The 26,955-nt window shown below is 36.3% G+C and overlaps 1 protein-coding gene across 1 annotated transcript; it reads left to right on the top strand.

Moving 5' to 3' along the window:
- The first annotated feature begins 1,507 nt into the window (after positions 1-1,507).
- LOC129253161 (E3 SUMO-protein ligase ZBED1-like) lies at positions 1,508-2,860 on the top strand. Its single transcript, XM_054891433.1, has 2 exons — positions 1,508-1,773; positions 1,853-2,860. Exons 1-2 carry the CDS (start codon positions 1,597-1,599, stop codon positions 2,858-2,860), a joined length of 1,185 nt encoding a protein of 394 aa, XP_054747408.1. The 5' UTR covers positions 1,508-1,596.
- Positions 2,861-26,955: the final 24,095 nt, after the last annotated feature.

The raw sequence follows: 26,955 nt of genomic DNA, 5'->3' as shown, positions 1-26,955 counted from the left end.
TATATATTTTGAAAAAATTCATAAAGTTTCGAGATTTTTAGAGCAGTTATTACAAGTCTAGCACGATTTCCATATCAATGTAATTAGTTGGAAATATCAATAAACGTAAAACTGCCTACTGAGCATTTTGAGCAAAATAATAAAATAATATGGGACTGAGTTCTTAAAATGAAGGCGCTACTGGGGTTTGGTTAAAATAAACTCGTAAAATTTATAAGTTTTCCCCTCTAGTGTTAAGATTCAATTATCACAATAATTATTTAAATTTTCCTGGTTTTCTGTTTAATGACAGCAATAGCCATCTGAACGATTTTGGTTGAGCTAAACAAAGCGCCTTTCTTCCTCGTCCTTCCTCGAGTTAACCGGCGAAAATAAGAAGCAAAAAATGTGGCAGGTCTTACTCTTCCTCTTCCTTTTGCTCACACTCCGTCGAATACTTTCAGAGATAGAAGAGAATTTTTTTCCTTTTATGTGACATAATCTCGCGTTATCTCTCTTATTCTATGCTTGTTGAATAGTTACTTACCTATTTTACATCTTCAATTTCTCGCAGAAACCGAAGTGGCCTTGATCGTACTACCTACCTTAGATGCTTAAATGATAGATCAACAACTGTGCTGCTGATGTACCCGTTCGATATCTATACAGTGAACCATTCCTGCAGCACTTGAAGGAGGATGAGCTGCCTCTTGGACACGTCAGTAGAAATATTCATAATTTGACTGACGATTTTCAGGATTGTTCTTCACATATACTGGCCCTCTCAATAAATAGATATGCCGCAAACAACATCCATCGGGAGCCCCTCAACACCTTTATGAACTCCCGCTCGCCGAATTTCGTTATCGAACTCCAACCATTACCCACCTTGTGAGATCTGCGTTACATTGGCACAGTTATGTTTCGGATACTGCAGCAGGTTAAACCACTACCCACCCAGAATCGACCGCGACATACTCAATATACATATGTTCAGAATATGAAGGTACCCTGAACGACACTAATTTTTGCAAAAGGCTTCGGACGACAATAAAATTTGACACTTATGAATTGGACAGCTGCAGCATACAAACAGACAAGCAATGGAGCGCGTAAAGGTCAAAATAAAGATTTCCATCACTCCAAATCTGTTCAGTTTTTATTTAATAAAATAATTATTCAAAAATATTTAATGACTCATTTTGCGCTATTTTGAATGTCTACTTTTTTAAAATATTAATTCAAGAGTCCGATTTTTTTATATATTTAATTGAAGAAAAAGCCAACTAATTAAAATTAGGGATGTTAAAAAATAATCGATTTTTGCTTTAATCGATTTTTTTTCTTATTATCGATTTTTTGTAGTCGATTTTATTAAAGGCGAAAATCGATTTTTAATAAATCGATTATATGAATTACACATTTTAAATCGATTTTTGTAAATAGTGCCATTTGTGCGACGGATGATAAAATGGATAAGTAAGCTAACTAATGTGAACAAGTCGATAAAAATCAGTGCCATCTTTACGTACAAATATGTAATGAATTGTGATCCTGCCTTTATTTATTTCTTGGAAGCTTTGAAGTGTCGAAATAAATATTGGTTTAACCATAAAAATGTCTTCCGCTGCTAAAACACCCAGAAGCTGCTGGCGCAAGTATTTTACAATAAGGAAGGAAAATGCAACCGCAAAATGTAAATACTGCCCAAAAGAGTTAAAAACATGCAATAACACTACAAACTTGAAACAGCACATGGAAAGAAAACATTCTGATGTCTTACAAGCTGACGAGGTAAAACTCATTATTTGATGTAATAGTTATTATTTAAAATATTTTAAATTATATTTTGTTTTTATTTTTATCACCGCAGAATTCACATGAAGTTGATGTCCAGGATACTACCAATTTGAGGCATAATGATTCATTGGTGCATTCGCCATTGACAGACACTGAGGCTTCGTCGTTAACTCCAAAACGGGCTAGATCAACTATCGGAGCGGCTTTTTCAAGAATTTCAGCATATGCCTCAGATGGAGAAAAAAATAAACAAATAACAAACAGCATCGCAGAAATGATATGCCGGGACAGTCTTCCTTACAATATGGTGGAAGGAACAGGATTCAAAAAGCTAATGAAAACTATCGTTCCTTTGTACAAGGTTCCATGTCGTAAAACTATCACAGATCTCATTGATACTAAATATGACGAAAAAAAGACCCTTATTAAACAAAAATTACGGTCTGTTAAAAACGTCTATCTTACAATAGATGAATGGAAGGATATGCAGTTAAGAAGTTTTTTAGGCGTGACTGTTCACTTTATAGAAAATTTTGAAATGAAATCGGTGAATATCGCATGTGAACCGCTTCATGACAATCATACAGGCGAATATTTATCGGAGATGGTTCTTAATGTTTGTGAAGATTGGGGTTTGTCGCATGACAAAATTGTGAGTGTTACTACAGACAATGGCGCTAACATGGTTAAAGCTATTGAGATTACTTTCGGCAGAGCAAAACATATTCGATGCCTAGCACATACGTTGAATCTAGTAGTTGAAAATTCTGTGAGTTCCTCTGATGTTAAACTTTTTTTGGATAAAGTACGAAAAATCGTAACTTGGTTCCACCAAAGTGGTGTAGGCGCTGAAGAATTGCGACAGATGCAAATGCAGGAAAGCGTTGTTGAAGGAAAATTGAAGCATTTGGTCGGAGATGTGTCTACAAGATGGAACTCACAATTATTTATGATTGAACGTTTTGTGTTAATGAGCAGCACAATTGGATCTATTTTAATAAACCATCCGAATGCACCCCAAATGCTTCAAGCAAACGAAATCGTTGTGCTCAAAGAAATTGGAAAAGTTTTAAATATGTGACAGCTAGTAAAGCTATACCTATTATCAAGTGCTTGAGAACTTTGTTAGACGCTATACCGATAACCAGTGATTTGGCCAATCAATTCAAATATTCATTGCAAACAGAACTAAAAAAAAGATTTGAAAACATACAGAAAGTTCACCTTTTCTCAGTCGCAACGTTTTTGGATCCTAGATTCAAAAAAATTCATTTAGATGAGCCATTATCTTTGTCAAAAACAATTAATTATACCAACCGATGCCTAAGTTTAAATACTAGGAATGATGATACTATACTGGTGACCGATTTTGAATCATCTGTTTCATCACAAGTTGCCAGCGACGATCAAGATATATGGCAGGTACACCATAACAAAATAATGGCTGCTAATACGTCAATGACAAAAAATACAGAGATAGATTTATATATCGCAGCGCCATTATCAAATCTTAAAGTAGACCCTCTCGATGTATGGAGAAGTTCTGAGGGAACTTTTCCAAAATTAACAGACTTAGCTTTGAAACACCTCTCAGTGATGGCCACTTCTGCACCAGCTGAAAGATTATTTTCGAAGGCTGGGAATATTGTCAGAAAAACTCGAAACCGTATTTTAGGAAAGCGACTACCAAAACTATTATTTTTAAACTCTTTGACTGAAGATTTATGGCAATAATTTTTTAAGTTTCTGATAAATTTTGATTTGAGGTTTGGAGGAAGCTTCCTTTTCTTTTTTAATGTTCATACCCAACAATTCTCGTTATATTTAATACTTAAATTAATCGTTTAATTTTATTTTGATTCTAGTCGAATGTTAATTGATACAAAACATTTGTGGCAATTATTTAATTGAATTTTTTTATTATTTAAACTAAAAGCTTGAAGATAGCTTTCTTTTATTTTCTTAGTTTTGTTTGTTATATTGCTATATTTTGTACTCTTATAGTTTTGTATTATTTTTACTGCAATAAAATATTTAAGAGTACTAAAAAATGTATATATGTATCATTAATTTGAATATGTATTTATAATCTTAAAGTCGTCCTTTTAGATATTTTTTCATACTTATATATCAAATATGCATTTTTCGTATTAAAAAATCGAAATATCCACAAAAATCGATTTTTTATAAATCGATTTATCTTGAAACGAAAAAAATCGATTATTAAATGATCGATTTTTTCGACTCGAGGTCACATCCCTAATTAAAATCATCAAAACAAATGGTACCCTGACAGTTGAAAATGGCTGCTTGATAAAGTCGTTACGATTTTCCACAAAAGGTTTCCTACTTTATATCATTATAAGAAATCATTTCATAATTATTCGGAAAATTTATTTAAAAACTAATACCTCTTTTAAGCTATCCCTGTGTAAAATATGTGCAAATCTCTATGCATGTGTGAGTATAAATAAATATTTTCTGTTTTATTAGTTTTAGTATAATATTTCTTATTTGTCATTTGGCGCATGACTTGGTACGCAATGATTGGTGCGGATATGAAAGAGTGACGTTTTATTAAAAAGTTGTTGCAGCTCAAATGGTGCGACATATTTTGTTTTAAAATTATTTTACTTGCAGATATACATATCTATCTACATACATGCATACGTGTACACACACAAATTTAAGTGCATATTCCGAAATGTTGCAAGTATTCGGTAAACAAGCAAAAGTTTGATGAGGCAGCCAAAGTTGCAATAGTTCAATTGAAAGCTTAGTGGTTTGAACGCATGACATCGCCCAACTGAGAGTGGTGTTTTGGAACATACGTGCGGAATGATATATAAATATAATATATGGACGTGTTTTTGTAGCACTCCCTTTCTCGTTGCACTTTATAAAGTCTGGTTGCTCTTCTTTTCACATTTAATAGTCCACACACTTTTTCACTAAGCACTATGAACTGCACTGCGATATTGCAACATTTTCACGCACCTTTCTAGAAACCACATACACTCGTAAATATTAGTTTACACCCTCTTGTGTGCCGCTTAATTTTGCATAAATCAATCAATTCAATAGCGCCATATTATCCATATTTCAGCAAGAATCTATACCTGTTTGCACTTGCAACTCTATATTTAACATTCTTAGAAAGGCACCGGGGCAGAGTATCGCGAGAGTGAACAAAAATTGGTTAAAATCAAACTCAAAATATTCTAAATTCTTGAAATCCAATTTATTCGAAATAATTTTAGAGAACGGGCAGGAACGGAGTTGTCTCTTCCTTAGAGTTTTTTTTTTTGACTATTTAGACAAAATGATTGATTTTTTATTACTATTTAGACAAAATGCCACTCTTAGGTGCGAAATGTCATAACTCGTACCGAAATCTAACTAAGCTTCTTATAACTCTTGAAAATTATTATTATTAAATTAATAAAAGCACAAATTCCATTCTACAGACTACTAACTTAAATTGCAGTTGGAAAATAAGTAAAGATTTTGTACGTTGCTGTCTCACCACTTCGGAAGCTGTAAGCGAAGCTGGGTTGTTGTACCGCATAAAAATTTTTCTTAAGTATTAAAAGAATTTTACCGTATTGACAGTCCTTGACCGAAAATATATAAACCCCGAGTCGTTTCGGTAACATCTTTGGCTTATTGAAAGCCAGTGCTTGGTTGACTTTCGTATTTCCATTCTCAGATGGCGGAACAACTTTTATCGTTGTCAAATTGCTCTTGGGCTACCAAGACTTGATCATATCACAAGCGAAGAGATCCGTGGATTACGTGACATTCAAGCCATCTGGAAATGGAGCCGAAGTTAACGAAAATTACAGCGAAAGCATGTGAAGAGAATGAGTGCTGACCTCGTAGCAAGAATCGCTATGGAGAGTACACCAATCTTCAATAGACCACCTTGAAGGGCACTGAAACGATGGCATGAGTTTTGGACATCTGAATAGCAAAATTTCTTAATTGCATATGTATCGAATTGCTTATGGTTAAATGTTGAGTATAATTGTAACAATTTTGTAAATAAATTTCTACCCTTCTCGTTGTAAATAACAGGTAATCTGCCCTTTATCCCAGAAGAGGTTTTACTTTTCGCAATTTCTGTAGTAAATCTTAACATCCTCTTGACGGATTACCCTTTATACGATTGCACTTGAGGTTCTCTCATCTACGAGTTGGTCATACCTTCTCACTATAAATCATGCCAAAGAGTTTCAAAGCACTTCTTCTGTAGAACCTTTTCTCGGGAAGTCAGAAAAGATTGATTCTACTCTCGAAAATTCATTTGCCCTCACTATACTCTACTGCCTAGGTTACATTCGGTCGCTCTGCACCATCCACTCTCAAATTTAGCTAACGCAATGAGAGTCACTTCTGCCAGCTTCATCTGATGTGTACTTTATTGGCTGGATACTTATATCTCAAAAGTACGGCTCGCCACTTGGGGGGTAACATTTAGCTTTGTTGTCTAGCCACTGTTTGGTTCAGTCGCTAACCCATCACCCATCCAATCCAGAGGTAAACACCTGCTACTACACCATCAACCCTACTGCTATCCAATGTGGAGCAACCGTTGACTAGTGACCCGTCCGATTGAATAAACCGTCACCTTGGGGCTTGCATTATCGGATGACTGCTGTCTATGTAACGTTGAGGCGTCCCTTGGAGTATCTTCGATGCGGTACAAGCTGGTAGTATCAGAGGAAGAGGAAGGCGTCCTCTACGTTGGAAAGATCAGATGGAGAAGGACTTGGTTTCAGTTGGTGTTTCCAATGGCGCCGATTAGCGTGAGAAAGAATCTCGGCCAAAATCGCATAAGCGGTTATCGCGCCAATCAAGATGAAGAAGATGTTTAATCTTACTAGTTTTTCATTAACAGTTAGGATCACATAATGCTTATGAGCCATTAAGTCATTTGCTGATCGTAGCAGTGCCAGCTCATCGGCTACCTCATTGTCTTCGAAATCACAACGTACAAGTAACCAGGACTGTGTACACGTCAATAAAGACGGTTGCTCAGCAGTTGATATATTTAACCGAATATCCAAATACCGTGCAGTGTTTTGCATGTTGGATAAGGTGTGGAGGTCATCATATATATCTAGGCACACGAAACCCAGGAGTCCAATGCCAAGTCAGTTGAATTAACGCGAAACTTGGAACGCGTCTGTGCGTGACATACATGACCTTCAAACTTTTATCAACCGCCGCCGTCATAGGATCATGCGCATTTTTTGACCTTACACTGTCTCCAACTGGGCTATCTGGGCTATGAGAAAACAAACGCATGTCCACCTTGAAATTCGGAGGTGGAAAGTGAAATGGATTGGTCATACTCTACAGTAAGTGCACTAGTGCACTTACAAATGTTGTTTTTATTGATTGTATGATCGAGAGGCAACGCAACCGTTCGATTTTAGGAGTAACTATAGAAATACCATACGAATGGACTACAAAAACCTTCTTCAAAATACTTGGTTAAGAAGTTCATTAAGAAAAGACTCGTCAGATATTCTCAGTCACTGCTTTTCCGAGGCTCCCTCTACATGTAAAAAAATTAAGTGGAGTGTATCCGAGGAACGACTGCAGAGCCGGAATTAAAAAAGTTACGTCGATTCTGTGATGTAAAGACGACCCAAACTTTGAAGTTTAGTACGAGGGATGCCTTTCATATTTCGGGATTTGACAACCCTGGTGTTGCAATCTGGCAACTGACAGCTGTATCGCAAAGTTTGACATTTTTTGGCTTTTACGTAGTCAGAACGTTTTGAAATACCAGCGCTATTTGTGTTGTTTACAGTAACTTAAAAGATTCATCTCGGTCCAAAAATGGAATTAAATCGTGAACATTTTCGTGCGATTATTTTTTACAACTTTCGACGTGGATTAACTCAGCAACATTGCATGGATGAACTTAATTCATTTTTTGGCGATGAAGCTCCATCAGGGACCAGTGTGTATCGATGGTATGGTGAATTCAATCGTGGTCGTAGTTCACTCCAAGACGAATTTCGTGAAGGTCGTCCAAAATCAAGTGTTGTTCCGAAAACCATTGATGCTGTGCGCGAACTGATATTGCAAGATCGTCATGTGACCTATCGTGAGATTGAGACAATCTTAGGCATTAGTGGGACCAGCATACTTACAATATTGCATAAACATTTGACTGTGAAAAAAATTTGTTCGCGTTGGATCCCACACAATTTGTCAATCGCTCAAAAAAAGGCTCGTGTCGATTGGTCGAAGGAAGTGCTCAAAAAATACGATCGCGGGGCTTCGAAACACGTCTATGACGTCGTGACCGATGATGAATCATGGATTTACGCGTATGAGCCCGAAAGTAAACAGCAGTCGACTGTATGGGTGTTTCAAGATGAGCCAAATCCAACAAAAGTTGTTCGCGCACGAAGCACTTCTAAGCAAATGGTCGCCTGTTTTTTCGGAAAAACTGGACATGTCGCAACCGTACCACTAGAACAACGCAGAACAGTAAATTCTGAGTGGTACACAACCATTTGTTTACCAGTTGTCTTCCAAGAAATTAGGAAAACCAATCGCCAAAGACGGATCACTCTTCACCAGGACAATGCGAGCTCTCACACATCGGCTCAAACAACTGCATTTTTGAACACCCAAAACATCGAATTAATGGATCATCCGCCGTTAGTCCTGACTTGGCACCGAATGACTTCTTTTTATTCCCGTACGTAAAAAACAAACTGAGAGATCAACGTTTTTCGACACCTGAAGAAGGGGTTGCGGCATTCAGATTGCATTTGGAGGTACCTCATTCAGAGTGGCAAAAGTGCTTCGACAATTGGTTCAAACGCATGCAAAAGTATATAGATCTTCATGGAGAATATTTTGAAAAACAATAAAGTGATTTTCGATGATTAAAATTTGTTTTGGTTCTCTAATCCCGACATATGAAAGGCACCCCTCGTAGTAAGACGGTAGTTGTGATACTGAAATGTATTATCATTCTGTAAGATCATCCTATTTATTTTCAGTTCATTCCCTTCCTTAGACCAAAGATTTCTCTGCAGATCCACATGTCCGGTGTAGCTTTACCGTAATAAGTGATACAACAGATTTTTTATCCAGTCCAACGCTCTGGTATTTTGCCAAGTCAGCCCTCTATCTCTAGAGCAATTGAGCCATGTGTTAGGTCTGTATTTTTCTCCAATCTTCTTCTCTGAGTTTTACATATACTAACGCACATCATTATTTCTATTTTTGACCACACCATACATGCGATACAACACTGTGCACCGTTGCCTCGCCTAAAGTGTTTCACTTCTGTTGTTTGTTCTTCCAAAAGTTTCAAAAAGCTAAAGTTGTAGCTACTATAGTAGCTTTACTGTTTTGTTTACTGCAATAATTGGAGTCATCTCTGTTGGCATACTTTGCCCCTATCATCGTTTCTTTTCCTACACACAACCTCTCAGGCCAATTCTCTAACAGCAACTGACAACATGAAGTGGCATCAAAAACGTCTACTAGCAAATACTCCCCTTCTTTGCCTTATTCAACGGATTTTCATGCCATCTTTTTGGCGGAATTCACCAAGTTAAACGCTGCTTACTTCAATATGTTGCAACTCACGAAATTCCTTGGTTTCTTCAGTGGCGCAACTTTTTTGTGAAATTTGTCAATTTCGTTGACTGCCACATTTTTCGTGGCTACTCTATTTTCTTCCTCACTATTTATCTCTACATTTTATTCGAGGAAGAGTTAAAATATGCACCTTTCAAGCCACGTCAAAATGTCAGCAGCGCATATGTAGCTGAAAGTATTTTGATTAAATTAAATTCTTACATTTACTGTACGCTGCCTTTGAAGTGGTAATACTAGTATCTGCTTGCTGTTGATTGATAGTATTAGGATGAGCCAAGTTACAGAGGTCGCTCCTACAAAGCAAAGAAAAAACTAGTCAAACGCCAAGAAAAAAGTTCCACTTTGCTCGCGGGTTAGAAATCCACTGTGTGATAGGTACGAAATCCTCAATCCGCCAATTTTCAAGGCTTTAGTTTAGTAAAAGCCTGTAATTTAAGGAGCTAATGCTATTTCACTTCGTTTCTTTCCAAGTAATCTCAGAAGTTAGTATTAATTGTGACTAAAATTGACTGACTTATCTATTAGAATTAACTTTATGGAGCGATTCCATGTCAAGTGATCCAAGTATTTTGGACTTTTTGGACTAGGCTTGAATATAACAATAAGTTCATTCAGTTTTGTTGCGGAGGCAAAGTAGTTCGTAGTAAATACTTTATGCATACCTGCAACCCTGTACACAATTTTGTATTTCTCTGGTTGTTTTTTTTTAAATTAAAAGTTTTTGTAAATTTTTCCGATTTGTTTTCACTTATTTTTTAAAAACGATCCTAATAAAAAAAATAAAAACTTTTTCTGAAAAAAATTCTTAATTTTTGTTTAAAATTATTGGAAGTGTTTTTTTTTGTTGGTAATTTTTGAGAAATTTACTCTCCATATTTGGTTCTTATGTTTTGTTTTAATACTTGAGAAAATATTCAGCAACCCCGGCATGTTTCATAATAGCTTTTTATGGGAGAAATACTCTCAGAGGCTTACCATTGCCGGCCGAAGCGGGTCTGCTATTAAAAAAAACATAGAAAGTTTCATGATCGCTGCTTCGATCCCAGCTACAACCGTATTTTAGTCACGCAATAACTTATTTGGTTTCAAATAAGATTGCGTTAGTTTGTCTGACTAACATTGAATCCACATATCTCAGAATTTCTTCATACAGGGAGTGTAGGCGATCTTCAGATGCTCCGTTTTGGGAGTTTTAGTGTGCTGTTGATTCTTTCGTGTACATAAGATGAAGAAAGCAGAGCCAAGAGAATCAAGTCGAGATCTTCAAAAGGCTACTTGATGACGCAAAAAATGCGCCAAGGTACCTTCAGCATTACCTCACTTTATATACCTTTCCGGTTTTACTTACCACTAGTCCTAGTTGTCGGCCTTAACAACGGCCCTAACAACCGCGCTGTTAGTTCTGCGGTTATCGTGCCAACTAAGAAGAAGCTAAGGCACATTAAACAGGTAGTAGCAGCAGAGAAAAAGTCCCAAGAACAGTGTGTATATTTTGTATTCGCATTTGGTCGCTATATCGAAATTTGGCAACCGAGAAACCAAGTAAATGTAAAAAAATCTATTCAGTTGCTCTACTGCTGTTACCTGTTCAACGAGTCTTTGTTAAACTATTATTCTTCTTATTGAAAATTGTAAATTATTTTTTTTTTTATAAATTTTGTACTTTGAATGAAAAAAATAAGGTAAATAATATAACTAAAAAACATAGACTTCTGTCGATTTTTAATTTAAATAAAAAAAAACATATTAAAAAAAATTAAATAAAAGACATAAACGATTATCAATTAAAAACAAAAGTGTTTTTAAATTTTTATTTTTTCTTACTAAAAACAAAAATTTATACTTTTTTTACTTAACAAAAACATTTTTTTTTATAAATTTTTATACATTTTAATTTAAATAAAAAAATGATTAAAAAAGTTAACATAAAAGACATAAACTTTTGTCAATTAAAAATTTTTTATAAATGTTTATACATCTTTCACTTACAATTTTTTTTTTTAATTTTTATACCCTTTTCACTTTTAAACATTATTTATATGCATTTTTATACGTTTTAATTTAAATAAAAAAATAATAATTATTAAATAAATTTAAATTAAAAACATAAAGTTCTGACAAATAAAAGAAATACATTTTTATAAATTTGTATATTTTTGTTTTACTTAAAAAAGCTGTTTTCTATAATTTTTACTAAATTTAAATTAAAAAAAAGTAATTGGAAAAATTTCAATAAAAAACATGTACATTTCTCAATTAAATACAAATATTTATGCTTTTTTTTTATAAATTTTGAACATCTTTTACATGAAAAATTTTTACACTTCTTAATTAAATTTTTATATTTTTTAATTTTTATACTTTTTAATTTGTTTTATAAATTTTTATATTTTTTAATTTAAACTAAAAAAAATTAACATAAAAGACATAAACTTTTGTCAAATAAAATGTTTTTTATAAATGTTTACACATATTTTCTTTACAATCTTTTTTTTTGTTTAATTTTTATACTTTTTTTATACATACACTTTTGTCAATTAAAAGATATGCTTTTTTTATAAATTTCAACACCTTTTTTTACTTAAAAAACTGTTTTCTGTAAATGTTTATACTACTTAATTTGGATGAAAAAAAGTAATTCGAATATTGAAATGAAAAACCTATGTATTTGTCAATTAAAAACAAAAGTTTATATACATTTTTATACTTTTTTTTGTAAATTTGTATAATTCTTTTACTTAATATTTATACGTTATTTTACTTTTTTTAATATTTATACGTTATTTTACTTTTAAACACTTTTGTTTTTTAAATATTTTATATTTCGCAATTTAAATGAAAAAAAGTAAACAAATTTAAATAAAAACATAAAATTTGTCAATTAAAAGATTTTTTTTTATAAATTTGAATACCTTTTTTACTTAAACACTTTTTTTAATTTTTATATAATATTTTTTAATTTAAATAAAAAAAATAGAAATTAAAAAAGTTTAAATAAAAAAATAAACTTGTTCAATTAAAAAAAGATTTATTTTCTATAACTTTTTATACTTTTTACTTTTCGAAAAAATTCTTTTTTATACTTTTTAATTAAAATAAAAAAATAATCTAATAAAAATATTCAAAAAAACATACATTTGTGTGAACAAAAAAAACAATTACAAATTTTTAAAATTTTGTTGGCCTTTATTTCCTTATATAAAATAAGCGTGAGGCGCAACTATTCAAAGAAAAACAAAAAAAAACACGAATTGACATGTAGTAAGCCGCCAAAGTTGGCAATAATACAAACTGCAAATTTTATCAATTCACTCACATACAAGGCAGCAGCTCAGCTGTTGCAACCAAAAGTTTCTCAACATCATCACTTTTGATTAATATAAATGTGACAGTGGCAAAATTGCGAAGATGGCAAGAGCTGCGAATGACTAGAATACAAAATGTTTCTATGCATGTATGTGTGCACGTACGTGTATGCAAGTATGTGTGTAAATAAATTAGAAAGTGGTGTGCTATGTGCCAACCGTGCAACATGTCAATTTGCATACATATTTGTGCAAAAGCTAAGCATTCACGAGCACCCAACAGCGACTATTGCATTTCTCATGCGTGGATATGTATAATACAGTAAATACGCATTGGTGCAACGAATACTATGATACAACCAACCTGTGCAGCGTGGTGCTACATCCGCAGGAGTGCAAATACTCATAATGACGTGTTGTGATGCTTTGCTGTGGCAACAAACACTTCACCAGTTCCTTTTGTTAGCAGTACGTGTGTGTCTGGTTTTTCTTGTTATTGCAGCCGCATATTAACGCTTGTTGTTATTGATGTTGCTGATGTGCCAGCTACTTTTGCGCGCCAAACTTCAACGTCTACGCGTGCTGACATTCAAAAGTTTTACAAGTTCCGTGACGTGCTTGCAACAGTGAAGTGCACGAGCGGAAACTTCTCACATTTTCTGTGGCAGTCGCGACATATAGACAATGTATGTAATGAAAATTTTAAGCTTGCAACAGCTGTACCGTCAACTACTTACGGCCACAATGTCTGGATGTAAGGATGAAGATTTTGTTAGTTTCTATACGCAGTTGACAGTCAAATTTGTTTGCAACCGCGTAATATTTAGATTTCGCATCTGATCGGTTGACATGTTGTCAACATGTTGACTACTTTTGTTGCTGTTTTTATCCGTTGCACGGTTGGAGTTGTGGTAATGCTAGAGTTTCGCGAATACAGAGAAAGAATGAAGAATTAAACCAACTGTCTGAGCATTTTTTTCTTGCCGATATTTCTGTCTCTCTTTGTTAAAAAAAATATCTGTATTTTTCTTGAGGTTTGCTCCGTTTTATTCGATTTAAGCGATTTCTGTTAGAGCTGATATTTAGCATACTTAGATGAGGGTTTAAGGTGTTGTGTTAAGAAAAGATATTAATAATTATCGCCTATATTTCTGTCAGGTGTTTGGTCGAGCTCCTTCTATTTGCTGCGTGCATCTTGATGCTGTTCTACAAATAGAGGGGCCTACAGTTTTAAGCCGCCTCCGAACGACAGATGGTCTTTTTTTAATGAGGAACTTTTTCATCACAGTTTGCCAATGCTTGTTAAGGGCGACCGCTATAAGAAAATTTTTTTCTAAAATATTGCTGTTTCATGCACGGTGATTCGAGTCTATGCATTCCCGAATGGTAGTCAGGCAACAATCCATTCAACTTCCTGAGTTATGACGCTTAAATTCATCGGACCAAAAAATAGTTAAACGCTTATAACTTCTCAATAAAATTTTACAATATTTATGAAAAATTTTCTTAGTTTGTGTTTTGTTAAACTTAATGATTTTCTACCCGTGCAAGGGTAATTTAATTTTTAAAATTTTAATTTTTGATTTTTTATTTTTGGATTTATTTAATCTGGAAAATATACAAGACTAGCTAGAAGCAATTTAACACTAAATTACTTTAGCATTAAGATTTCTTTCCACCAATTATTTTCTGCGGGTAAGTTGTAGGCCGACTTTCAAGCTGCATTCGACAGCACCAAAAGTAGTTTCATATATGCCGCAACGTCTGAATTTGGTATCACCGCAAAACTATTACGGCTGTGAAAGATAGTGTTGCTCAATACCAGCAGCGCCGTCAGAATTGGGATATACCTCTCCGAGACGTTTGGTACCAAATCAGTTTTCAGATAGGATGGCTCATAATATCGCGTCAATCAAGTTGAATAAGAAGTGGTAGGATGAATAGTGGATTATTTTCTTGGGACTGTCTATTGCTTTTCAACTGCTCTCCTTCGAGATTGAGCGTGAGGGAAAAAACATACCTCCGAGGGTAAATCAATGGATCCTCGCGATATATCGAATACAAGTGTAATCCCTCTAACTCTTAATGGTCTAGGATGGATTGGTAAACACCTAGAACTATAAGATGAAATCAGGTCAAAAACAAGAGGATTTTTCGGGGTGGCTGGACAGTCGGTGTCGCCTCTTTTTGACATTAGACGTCCCGGGAATTTTCGTTGCAGAAATTCAATTGTTGTATTCGCAGTGTGGAATGGCGCACCGTCTTGTTGAAACCAGTAACCGTCTAAACCTTTCTCATGCATTTGCCAACAACCATCGATATCGGTTTCCATCGACCGAATCGTTTTCTCGGTAAAAATATGGCCCAATGATGGTTTTGGCGCAAATGCCGGCCCAAACAGTTACTTTCCGGTCATGCAATGGCGTTTTATGGATCTCGTCTGGATTTTCAGTTCCACAAATGCGACAATTTTGTTTATTCACGCTGCTAGAGAGTTTAAAATGTGCCTCGTCAGTCATTAAAATTTGCTTCCAAAAATTTGGTTCAGTGTCAACCATTTGAGCGACTTTTCGGCCATATTTCAAGCGAAGTGAATGATTTGTTGGCAATATTCTTTGTGTCAATTGCACTTTATATGGAAACAAATTTAAATCATCCTTTAAAATGCGCCACATTGTGGCCAAAATGCTGAGCGCGACGACTATACGACACTGTTGGCCCCTGGACAACGCTCTCCCTCACTGCTTCAACAAGTTCATAGGAACGTCTTGGTCGTTGATGAACGACGACCTCCTACTGTCCCGTGCTCAAAAAAATTCAACACCAAACGACGAATAGTATTGTCAGACTGTATCTGTTTGCCGCGATACTTTTTGCGATATCCGCGTTGAGTTAAAACAATAGAACGTAGTAGAATTAAGACAATTTGAAATAATATATTTATTCAAGAATATTCAGCCTTGCTGTTGATGTTTCAAATTCCACAACACAACAATAATGTTTGTTTTTGTTACAATAGATGCAGAGCGAATTCCCTCCACTATTTTTTTTTGAATGCTGCCGTAGTTGTAATTATCTGTCGAACAATTTTCTGTCCGGTAACAGAGACTTGACTGTAATGGGCATGGATAGCTGTTATTCGACACCTTCGCTGAGCTTCAATTTATCTAGCATTCTTTTTTGATTTGGTAGAGAAAACTGAGCTTTGAGGAATAAACACCCAAAAAACAGAACGAAAAAAATTATTCTTCTATATTTCTATTCTTATTTTAACGGAAATGTATAAACTTGCTCAATCAATTTCATATTATCGTCATTCAACCGCATCTCCTTCACTTTCCTAATTATGCACCTAATTATTAACTTTTCCAATCACTTAGCGTTATTTATCATAAACTAATTAATATGATGTGACAAACTACCCACCAAGAAGGCAATATTCGTTCGCCGTGTAACCTCAAAGCGGCATCTGCTGCCGCTCATTGGGCAGCGCTGACAACTCGGTTTGGGTCCTTGCCAACTATTTAATAACTTAAGCCTATTGGCAGTTGTTATGTTAATAACTTGTCAAACAACACATTTTTCTGTATAATTTTACCAACGTCTATTTTGGTGCACCGTTAAGTTCCAAGCTTTTTCTTTGCTGCTTTACTTGCTTGCTTGTAGGCTGAAGTTATGTTATATTTTTTTTTGTTGGTGCTCGACGGCCATTGCTGAAATGAGCTGAAACCTGAAGTGCCCTTTCGCTGTCACTGTCTCTTCATTAAATCCTCATTTTGTATCAAATTAAAATGTTAATCAAGTGGTTGGTCACAACAGTGGGCAGGGTGATGAATGGTTAGCTATGCACTTCTCGCTGTGCACTTTTTTGTTTCGCTGTTATCTTTATTATTTAGTCTTGCGTTTGAAGTTAGTTTGAATAGTGGTACATTTTTTCCAAATTTTTTTTTAACAAACTACACCAAAAAGAGCTATTTGTAATAATAAAAATTTATTTATAATAATAATATATTTTTTATATTTATTTGTAATAATAAATTATTTATAACAATAATTTAATTTTACATAAAAATTTTTTTTAATATACTTATATTTTACACTAAAAAATAAAAAAATACAAATGTCTTATAATTATAAAAGGAGTAGAAGATATTTCACTTTAGAGAACTCCATACCAAAAATTGTAATATAATTTTTTTTTAGTTTTTTAATTATTTTTAGTTTCTTCTTACTATACTCAAGCCTACCAATAAGCCAACTTTAAAAAAACAATTAAGATAATGTCCAAAATACTTGGATCAGTTGGCATGAAGTCGCTAAGGTTAGTTTAGGTTGAACTGGTTCACTCGCAGTCACGCACAGACCGGTTCGCCCATAGCGATACCGGATGCAGTTCATAAGTTATATGTTTTGAAATAGTCCACCCGCATGGCGCCTATTTCTATTGCGAATTTAAGGAGACATTTCAAACCTACCACTGAGATATTTTCCAATCCATGGTGCCCGCAGATATTTTAAGCGTGTTTTGAATAATGAATGAATGAACATCCGCAAAGGAGATGCTCTACAGTTTCCCTTGAGCCCTGCTGCCTACATTCCCTGCACTCCTTGCTGTCCGAGATTCCTATCTTATAAGCAAACGCAGCTACTGGGCTATGTGCCGTCCGCATGTCCATCATAGTTCTACAATCTCTTCATGTTAGTGATTTTTTTGTTTGTTTGTCGAAGCAACTAGCAAGTACAGCACTCAGAAAACATTAAGCCCATTTTACATCTCTCTGGTTCCCTTTTTAGTTTTCTTTGAATCTACCCGACCTCCAAAGAAATCTGAGTAGATCTTGTGGTGCCAAAGAGCCAAAGTGGTGGCTTGTTAACACAGCAGTGTCAAAGACCTCAAGCCTGATTCGAGCGAAGGCCGGGCAGATGCAAAGAAAGTGGTCCGCCGTCTTATCCTCCTCTCCACATAGATAGTATCCCGTCATCAGTCCAACCAGCTGACTACAATCTGTTCTGCTTAATGACAGGAGAATTTGCGACAGTCGGTCGGGCATGACATCAGTTTTGCCCATTTGCAACCTCTCTCAACCTACTAAGCTCGCTTATGGGTTGCTAACCGTAGCTTTGATGGTTACGGAAGGAAATGGCAGAACGGACTTCGGGTTTGCCTAAGAGCCCATCCTAGCTAAAGTGTTAGAGGTCCTAGCATCAGGATGTTATGTCTACCCAAATCGTCTTGATTTACAGGACTAAAATACCTTTGAAGTTGTTGGAGGGCTGTCTAAGGCCATGAGCGCAGCTTTGCTGTCACTGCAGATACATACAGATCTGTCTCTCAATCTGCTTTCCATAATTAACAGCATACACCCCCGCTTGAAATACAGGTGCGTGCATTCCAAAGCAAAGTGTAGTTTTGACCCGCTGGATTCCACGTAGACACCAGAGTCGGAACCATGCTTGGCCCTGAAAGAATCCGAGAAAATGCGAAAATAGTATTTGAAGGACCCCTTTTCAGAGTTTGACCACAATTAATGTTAGTGATAATATTAGTCGAGTATGACTATGATCGTCATGCTTACACAGGATCTTAACATTCCTACAAGTGGACAAGCTCTGCCATCTTGTCGCAAATTTTCTGATCATATTTTCTTCCAGTTCGTTGTATAATGTTCGTATTGGCTTTCATATTTTGTTGACGAGGTCCAAGGATATAGATACCCCGGTTTTCGGTATATCATCTACTATCTCGTTACTTTCAATGCCCTCTCTGTGCTCTAAATAACAATCTTGGAGGTTGTACTAAGCGATCTAATTGTTTTAATGACTGCCTGACTACGAGTATCTATAAAAAAGTTGACCTTAAAGCTGATCCCAGTAGAATGAGGAGCACACTGCAGTAATCTGGAAACTTATACGACTTTTTAAGTCTAACTCTGGACAATATATCCCGGCGCCTACTTAACTAGAAATTTTAGTAATTATGTCCTCATTTAGACCCAGTCCTGCCTGATGTTCCCACTGCTGAACCGATCTGCGAGTCAAGATGTTATTGATGGTTCTAAAGTATTTCCGCATTACTACTATGGCGCGTTACTACTATGGCAATGTTATCCGTATATTAGCTATTAGCTTTTTGGGGCCTTCCCACCAAATGAAATCTTTCAGGGATGCTCGCAAAATATGGAGGTGGGTGGTTTCTTGTCATGCCTGTGGAACAACTCTGCCCGCTGGTGTGAAAAGTATTATTTAACCATTCTGTGAGAAGTCTTACTCATATACGTACATCATCGCAAATTTAATACATCCACTTTGCTGTCAATTTTCTTAATTAATCAAATAAACAAATCTCATTATGTAGAATAAATTTCGATTTCGCTTTATGTAAAATTGACTGAGTGACTGACTTTGGCGATAACAAAACCACAAATTGGGTTAAGCGAGTAAATAGGCCAAATCATTGCAAGAAAAACAATCTACACAGCAATAGAAAAACAAGAAAAAGTAAAATCAAAATACAAAAACAAAAAAAAGTGAGAGCGAAAATACATTTACACCCACACAGACAGACAGATAGACATTAAAACTTGTGGCAAGAAGACAAAAGACAAGTTGCGTACAATTACACCAAACCTAATTTAACTTTTACCAGTCGAATCAACCAAAATTTGAATTCGGAGCTGCAGGATAAATGGGATATGAGAAAATGAGGTCGAATAGCTGGGAAATTAGTGTGAGGAAGTTAAATGCAATGGCACATTCTTCTATTTAAGTATAGGGTGATCAATCATGAGGTGCTTTTTTCAATAGTTAAAAAAAAACAAAAATGTAAATTATGTTCAAAACCTTTATTTATCATTTGAAAGGACATTCTTTGACATTTACTTTTTGAATATGACTTCATTCAAATGTTGGCCGCAACTACGCTTAAGGTGGTCCATTCTGAAGGTCCAATTTTCAATCACTCGTTCGAGCATTTCGACTGGTATGTCGTGAATAACACGCGTAATGTTGGCTTCCAGAGCTTCAATCGTAGCTGGTTTATCAGCATAGACCTTGGACTTCACGAATCCCCAAAGAAAAAAGTCCAAAGGTGTGATATCACAAGATCTTGGTGGCCAACTCACAGGTCCTAAACGTGAAATCAGCTGCTTTCCGAAATGACTTCTCAATAAAGTCATTGACAGTTTGCCACAACTCGCGCGCGATCTGTAAAAAAAACGCAAATGAAAAAAACTCCTCTTAATTGATCACCCTATAGTAGAAAGTAAGCAGCGAAGGTAAGAAGTGATTGAAAAGGCGGACATGGAAGAAGCAGAGCACGTCTGACCGACAAGTCAAACATGAGCCAAACAATATTTGAATAATAAATTAGTTTTACGTTCTTGCAAAAACCAAAAAAAAAAACGAATAAAAGAAATAAAAAAAGCAGAAAAACATAAAAACAATATCAGAGAAATATAAAAACAACTTCAGCATTGTGGATGATGAATGGAAGAATTGCTGGTAGCGGGTGTTTTTTTTTCGTAATAGTCTTAAAACTTTAGGAGTGCGCAGGTCTAAGTCTCCGTGCATGAAACATGCATTGATATAAAAAGTGCTTGCCTATAGCATTGGCAGAAAACGTTTTTTTTTCTTATAGCAGTTGCCACTCAGTAGGCAATGGCAAACCTCCTCATAAAAAGCCATCTGCCATTTGGAGTTGGCGTAAAACGGTAGGTCTCTTTACATTAAGACACACACTACAATTAGGTGGAACTTGGCCACAACTTTGAACAAAAATCCGAAATCCAAAAGACAAAATGATTAATTTAATTCACGATTGTAAGTCTACTGCATTTCATTTACGATGATATTGAACACTTATCCATCTCAGGTTTTTCTGGTGAACTGCTATCTGTCGGTCCACTTTTGATTGGCCTGTTTGAATAAATCTGGTGCACTTCCAGGTCACCAATTGTTGCTGTTTCGTTATCGTCTCATTTTTTGTTTTTGTTAATTACTGCACTCCTCCACCAGACAATCTCAATCTTAAGTAAGGTTAGACGAGTTGGTTTTGCAAAAGAGTTCTTACGGTGGCTACAGAGTTATTTGACGTGCCTACAAAAGATGTCCTAAGTCCTATACTTTCACAACCTTCAAAAATTGTGTTATTTTCGTGATTTCAATCAGGCACTCCAGCGAGATAGTTGGGGGGGGTCTTGGAATTCTCAAGCGTTTTTCATTGCTTTCTTGAAAGTGTGGCGCTTTTGAAAAGGAAGTCAGGATTGCATTCCACCTTTTCTGTACCTCATCTGTATCTTAACTGTTCGCTATGGAAATAGCAAGCGTTTCTCCCTGCGAAGTGTAGCGCAATTGAAAACAAAATCATGAATGCACTCTACCTATTCATTACTTCTTCTGCATCTCAAATAATTTTATATAAGTTCTATAGGAAATCGTTGCGTAGCGCCCCGAGTCTGTTGGCCCTATAGCCTATAACCCCGTGTTCATTATTTTTCACGTAAAGTCCACATATTTGGTTTTGAGAGCAACAGAAAGTTCAATGTTCTTCATTCATCGATAGCTGGAAAGAAGATATTATATATGTTTAGATTTATCCCCTTACTCCTACATTGTAAGCCTCTATGGATATTTAGGTCTTGAAAAGGGTTCTTCAATTGCCTATTGGAGACGGTATGTGGACTCTAGCTCCCGCTATTTCTGGGATAATATCAAGACGCGCACCAAAAATTGGAGTAGATGCTTCTCCTAAATATCTTTTAAAAAAGTACATAAAAGTACAAAAAAAAACACAATGCCAATTTGCCACTCATGAGAAGATTCCAGATATGACATAAATTCATTTTTGATATCTGCGCAGGTATATTTAAACAGTTAGGACCATGATCAGCCATAAAAGAAAAATTCAAGTTGCTTTAAATTTCATAAGCTCGAGGGGAGTTTAGGTTAGTTTTTATGGTATGGAGATTCAGGTGCAATGGAGTGAAAATTTGAAGGAGCTACAGAATTGCGCTGATTTTAGAAACTTTTCTTCTTTGCTGACGCTTTTGAGTGTTTAAAAAATTAGTAAATAAATAATTGGCACATACACTTCTGTTAGGTACTTAGCCCAGCTCCTCCTCCTATTAGTGGTGTGCGTCTTGATGTTGTTCCACAAAAGGAGGGACCTACAGTTTCAAGCCGACTCCGAACGGCAAATTGTTTTTATGAGGAACTTTTTGGTGGCAGAAATACACTCGTAGGTTTGCCATTACCTGCCGAGGCGCCGCCGCTATTAGTAACAAATTTTTCTATTATTTGGTGTTCATGCCCGCAGACTCCAACCTACGCACTCCCGAAAGGTAGTCAGGCACTAACCCATACGGTTACGGCGAGGATTTACTTTCACTTAGAATGCACAAGACCACAGCAGCAAAATAAAATTTTCAAAAATGAACGCGATTATTGAATCATTTGAAGCGGCACTCTATTATTCCAAAATTTAATGGTCTATAAAACTGTGTACTGAAAATTATTCTGAAAATTCCGATTAAACATTTCTGTTTCATAAGGGAAAATTACTATGAGGTTTTGCTATCACCTGCTGAACTTAACGAATTTGAAACAATTTTACCACCTCCTGCCCAAGCGGATCGAGGGTCGCATCTGATAGCTCAGTAGAGTTTCTGACAAACCAGTGTCCATGTATAATAGAAGTACAAGCTGCTCAGTAACCTTTGGTCGTATTCGCGAAAATAAGACTTCACATTAGCATGATTTCAAACTCGACAGCTACAAAGAGCACTCATCACCTGCAATGTCTCTCTTGTAAGTGAGCTACTACTCAAATTTTCCCACTTTAGCTTTATCAACAAAGCTTCATCTATATGATGCCAAAGTTCCAGCAGACCTATGGAAATCCCCTGTGCAAGTAGTGTTGCTTTTGTAATAAGAAAAAATGTAGGCAGTCAAATAACCGAATAACCCCAAAGAGCTAAGCTTACATTTGTAATTGGGTGCTTCAGTGTTTTTTTTTCGTTTGTTTGTTTGTTTTGCAACACCGCTTGTTATTGTAAAAAAGAAGTTTTAGGTGCGTTAGCCCGATAGCTATGCAAGTGTTGCCTGAATTTTTTCCCCATATGTACCTTTCTTTAACTTTTGCTGTTCTTCTCTCTCCAGTATTTCTTGTGGGTTTGTTTGTGTTTCTTTTTTCAAATCAAAACTGTACTACGAGTACATAACAAATGAGGCGTACGGAACTCTGTATTCTATGCCGTTCTGCTATCCTCCACTTCACATAATCGTACTTTACTTCTAAGGCATAGGCACAGGTACGTAAGGTATTTAGGCAGCTTCAACTCCAACTCAAAGTGAGAATACCCCTTTTATGTGCTTAATACTACTATTTTATTTCACTGCAATACAAATTTACTAAGGCTGGCTTATTTTCTTTTCTTTTCAATCTGTACTACTTTTAGTTTAACCTTCTTCAATAACCAGACCGTAATTGTGTCACTGTTTCCATTTACCACGCGGCAACTCGAACTTTTCGTATGCAATGAGTGGTTGTTGCTCTTCGATTACGCTCTTCATGGGACGAGAGCGTAAAACAAGAGTTGGTTGTCGTAAGAGGCGACTAAAATCGACTCCTATTTTTCCTTTTTTTTGCGTGGATAAGAATACGTGCTCTGCGCTTTCTATTGTATTGTTGAGCTTGAATAGAACGGAATGTCCTCTATATTAAATCAATGGTGGTACTCAAGAAACGTCCGAGACCGCTCAATACCTGGGTTAAATAGTGGTAAACATTTTCGTTACTTCTGGCCACCTATTGGCTAATTTTGGGGATAAGTCTTTATGTCCAACGTCCGTTAATAGACGAGTCCCATCTGCTTCAAATTTTTCTAACGAATGCGTTCTGCAGCTTTCTCTTCAGTTGTTGGCTTTACTCTTTGCTTATCATAAAGTTGTCCCATTTCGAGCACAAGAAAATTTTCCAGCGATGACGCAAACCGCGTCCTCTGATACGGCCCTGTAAGCGCAGGCGATTCTTAGTGCATTTCGTCGGTGCGCCTGAGCCACATTTGATGGTTTATCCCCTACCCATATAGCAGCAGCATACAATATGACTGAATCCATCATCCTTGACAGGAGGTACCGTCTGGCGCCTTACGCTCCACCTATGCTTGGAAGAATTATTGTAAGAGCACCGTTTACGACCGCTGCTTTGGATGCCACAGTTGCTAAATATTGCTTAAAGCTAAGCTATGCATCAATCATTACTCCTAGGTAACTTTATTTCCTCTTCCGACAGTATTACGTGGCCACCTATCTGTACTTTCTTAAACGTTGTTTTCCTTTGCGCGGTTACGAGTAGCGTTTCGTTTTTTGTACTGCCAATTTCAGCCGCGCTGCATAGAGCAAGAACTAGACTCTATTTGCTGCACATTACACATGCCTACTCAGATTAAAGAGGCTTACTACCCCAGTCCGATCGAAATCTGCTGCCGATTCAGTATGCGGTAAGCAGGATCTTAATGAAATCTATGCTGAGGGCCCGCAGACCGCACTGTCACATTGTCATCAGCCGCTCCTAATATGGAGAACAGTCGCTAGCCAGGTAGCCGCCCACTATGAGTCAGACGCCACTGGATTTTTCATGTTCACCATGACGTTGTATGGTGAAGGATACATTTATTTGTAAAAGGCGATGTCGACTCGCCTTTGACACAGAAACCTCATCGAAAAAGCTAGCTTTTATACCGCGTCATTGTCGGGGGTTACTTGTTTGCCAATATTTTACGTAACTAACCTGCTACAACAAGTCGTCCGGCTATCTGCAATCTGCCGACTTCCACGGTAGCTTAGAGCCCAGTTGAGTCGACTGATCCCTAGGGAGCGTGTACCTCTACTCCTCAGCTTCTTAGTTATAAGCATTAACTCAGCGATAATGCTGATCGAAACAGGTACAGTAATAGCTTGAGTCCATGGGAGCACTGTCGTAATTCTACTAAAATATATTAACGAAGTTGGGCTCAGAGAAATACTCTGGATATATGATGGTGGCACAATAGAATTTTCAGGTCGCATAATCCTGCTAAACACCCTCATAATTATAACGGGCTAATATCAGTTTAAGCCTACCTGTGGTGTCTCGATGACTTCTGGTCAGTTCTGGTATGTTACCAGCAACGTTTCTTTCATTTTACCCTAAGTTCTGTCGGCTGGCGATTTGAAAATTTTGTTGAAGATCTGTACTTCACACGTTCATGTTGTATGGGGGAGTGTAAAGCTCTTATCAGTGAAGAAACGAGTAAGTACAGGTAGGTAGCCTTTTACTTTCAAACGCAAGTCAATAATATCAGGCCTGATGCCATTATAGAACAGTCTGCAGAGTATCATAGTGGGCAGACAGACAAAGGCCGGGTCGACTGTTGGATATCAGCTAGCAGCGCGCAGTGGCTGACTGTATCGAAAACCTTCGACAGATCCAACACTAGGACAGTCCTCTCGCAGGGGCGCTTTTGGTTAAGTCCGCGGTTGGCCTGAGTATTTATGGCGGTGAGTTCTGTGTGGTACTGTGCACTCTACGGAAGCCATGTTGATGTGCAGCTGAGGTCAGCTGTTTTGAGAAGTCTAGCGCAAATGGAAAGTGTCACATGAAGATTTTCTTTACTTGATCTGCCTTTACTAAGTTTTCTTCGAACTGATCGTTCTTATTTCCTTTGTTATCCTTGGCATATTGCTAGTATATCTGCTTTCTTTATGCTTAAAATTATTTCCACACATAAAGTAGAAACCATCTATGATGACACGTGTATGTATGCTGATATTATTTGTATATTTAATTCTAATTTGGATGGAAACTGAAACGAGGATCCGCTCATTCCAGACAACGCAGTGTTGTGAGTTTCCGCGTTATAATTAAATTCCCGCAACTTTATAATCACATCTCGTACGTAGTAAACTGTTGAAAGAAAACTAAACGAATATTATATCCATTTGCTTATTTTACCCCTTAACCCATCGCTAACAGCCAACTACTGACCTCTCATCATCTCCCAGTAGTCACGCGGTTTCAAAGCGCGTACAACTTCACTTCAGAGTTAACAAAGTCATTCATTAAAGTTTAACTAAATTTTCCTTCATGAAAGCTTAAAATAAAATAATTCAAATAAAGAAAATTAGTGGCAAGAGCTAACAAATATGCCGAGCAAAGTGGCTCACAAAGTCCTAAACAAACAAAAAACGCCAGGAAAGGAGTTAGTCACCAGCTGCCGAAGCTGACTTATTAAGTTGGTTGCATGGCTGCTTTGCTCTCTTCTGCGCTGTGCTGTAGTGTATTGTCTTGTGTTTAATTAATTTTGCTCAAATGAAATGTAGTTAACAAATCAACAACAACAACAACTACCAAAAAGCGAAAAAGTGTCAGAAAACCAAAACAAACAAAAAATAAGCGCAACATAAAGCAGATATTCGCAAAAACGCGAGCCAAAGAAGATTGCCAAAGTTTGAGAAATGTGCAGATTAGGAGAAATTCATACACACATACATATTTACATACATATACATACAAATATACGAACAAGTCACTGAACAATACATACACACCAACAGCCAATGTTGACCCACGCGGTTCTGGGGCTCGACTACAGCTGCAAGCAGCATAATTAGGCTGCACTCTTGGATGCTGGAGGCGTTGACAAAAATTCCATTTGTCCATTTGCATGAATTAATTAGCGAAAAGTTGGTCAAGAAACAAAGTCGGTCCACAGCCAATCCGGCAAAAAAGGGGCACAGTTAGTTGGTCAACATATCTAGTGATGTACGAAAGATGGCGCAAAAAGAACGCGATGAATAAATGCTCAAATCTATGCAAATTTAAATTACATTGCCTAAATATTATAATTGGAATAGTAGCTAAAATGTTTAAGGGAATAGTTGTCAGTAGCCTGGCTGCGGTGAATATGAATTCATTGATTGAACCAAGGCAGTAAACAGTGGAGCTTTACAAAGAGTTGAAGTTGCAAAAGTAGTTTGAAATTAAAATTGTTTGTGCATTACGAAATTTTCTAATTATTTTTCGATGTAATTGAAACAAATTTGTTTACGAAAACTTCCTAATGGTAAAGCGTGTTTGTGGTAAATCCAAAACTTTGGATAAAATTTTGCAGAAAGTGATGCACAAAGGAGGGAAAGTTATGGAGGTGATATTGCTTTCATAGATGGGCACTTTGGATTATCAATAAAATTGCAG

The sequence above is a fragment of the Anastrepha obliqua genome, chromosome 1 (assembly GCF_027943255.1).
Source record: "Anastrepha obliqua isolate idAnaObli1 chromosome 1, idAnaObli1_1.0, whole genome shotgun sequence".
Classification (NCBI taxonomy): domain Eukaryota; kingdom Metazoa; phylum Arthropoda; class Insecta; order Diptera; family Tephritidae; genus Anastrepha; species Anastrepha obliqua.
Note: the sequence above shows the minus strand (reverse complement) of the source record. Positions and strands in the feature narration are given on the sequence as shown.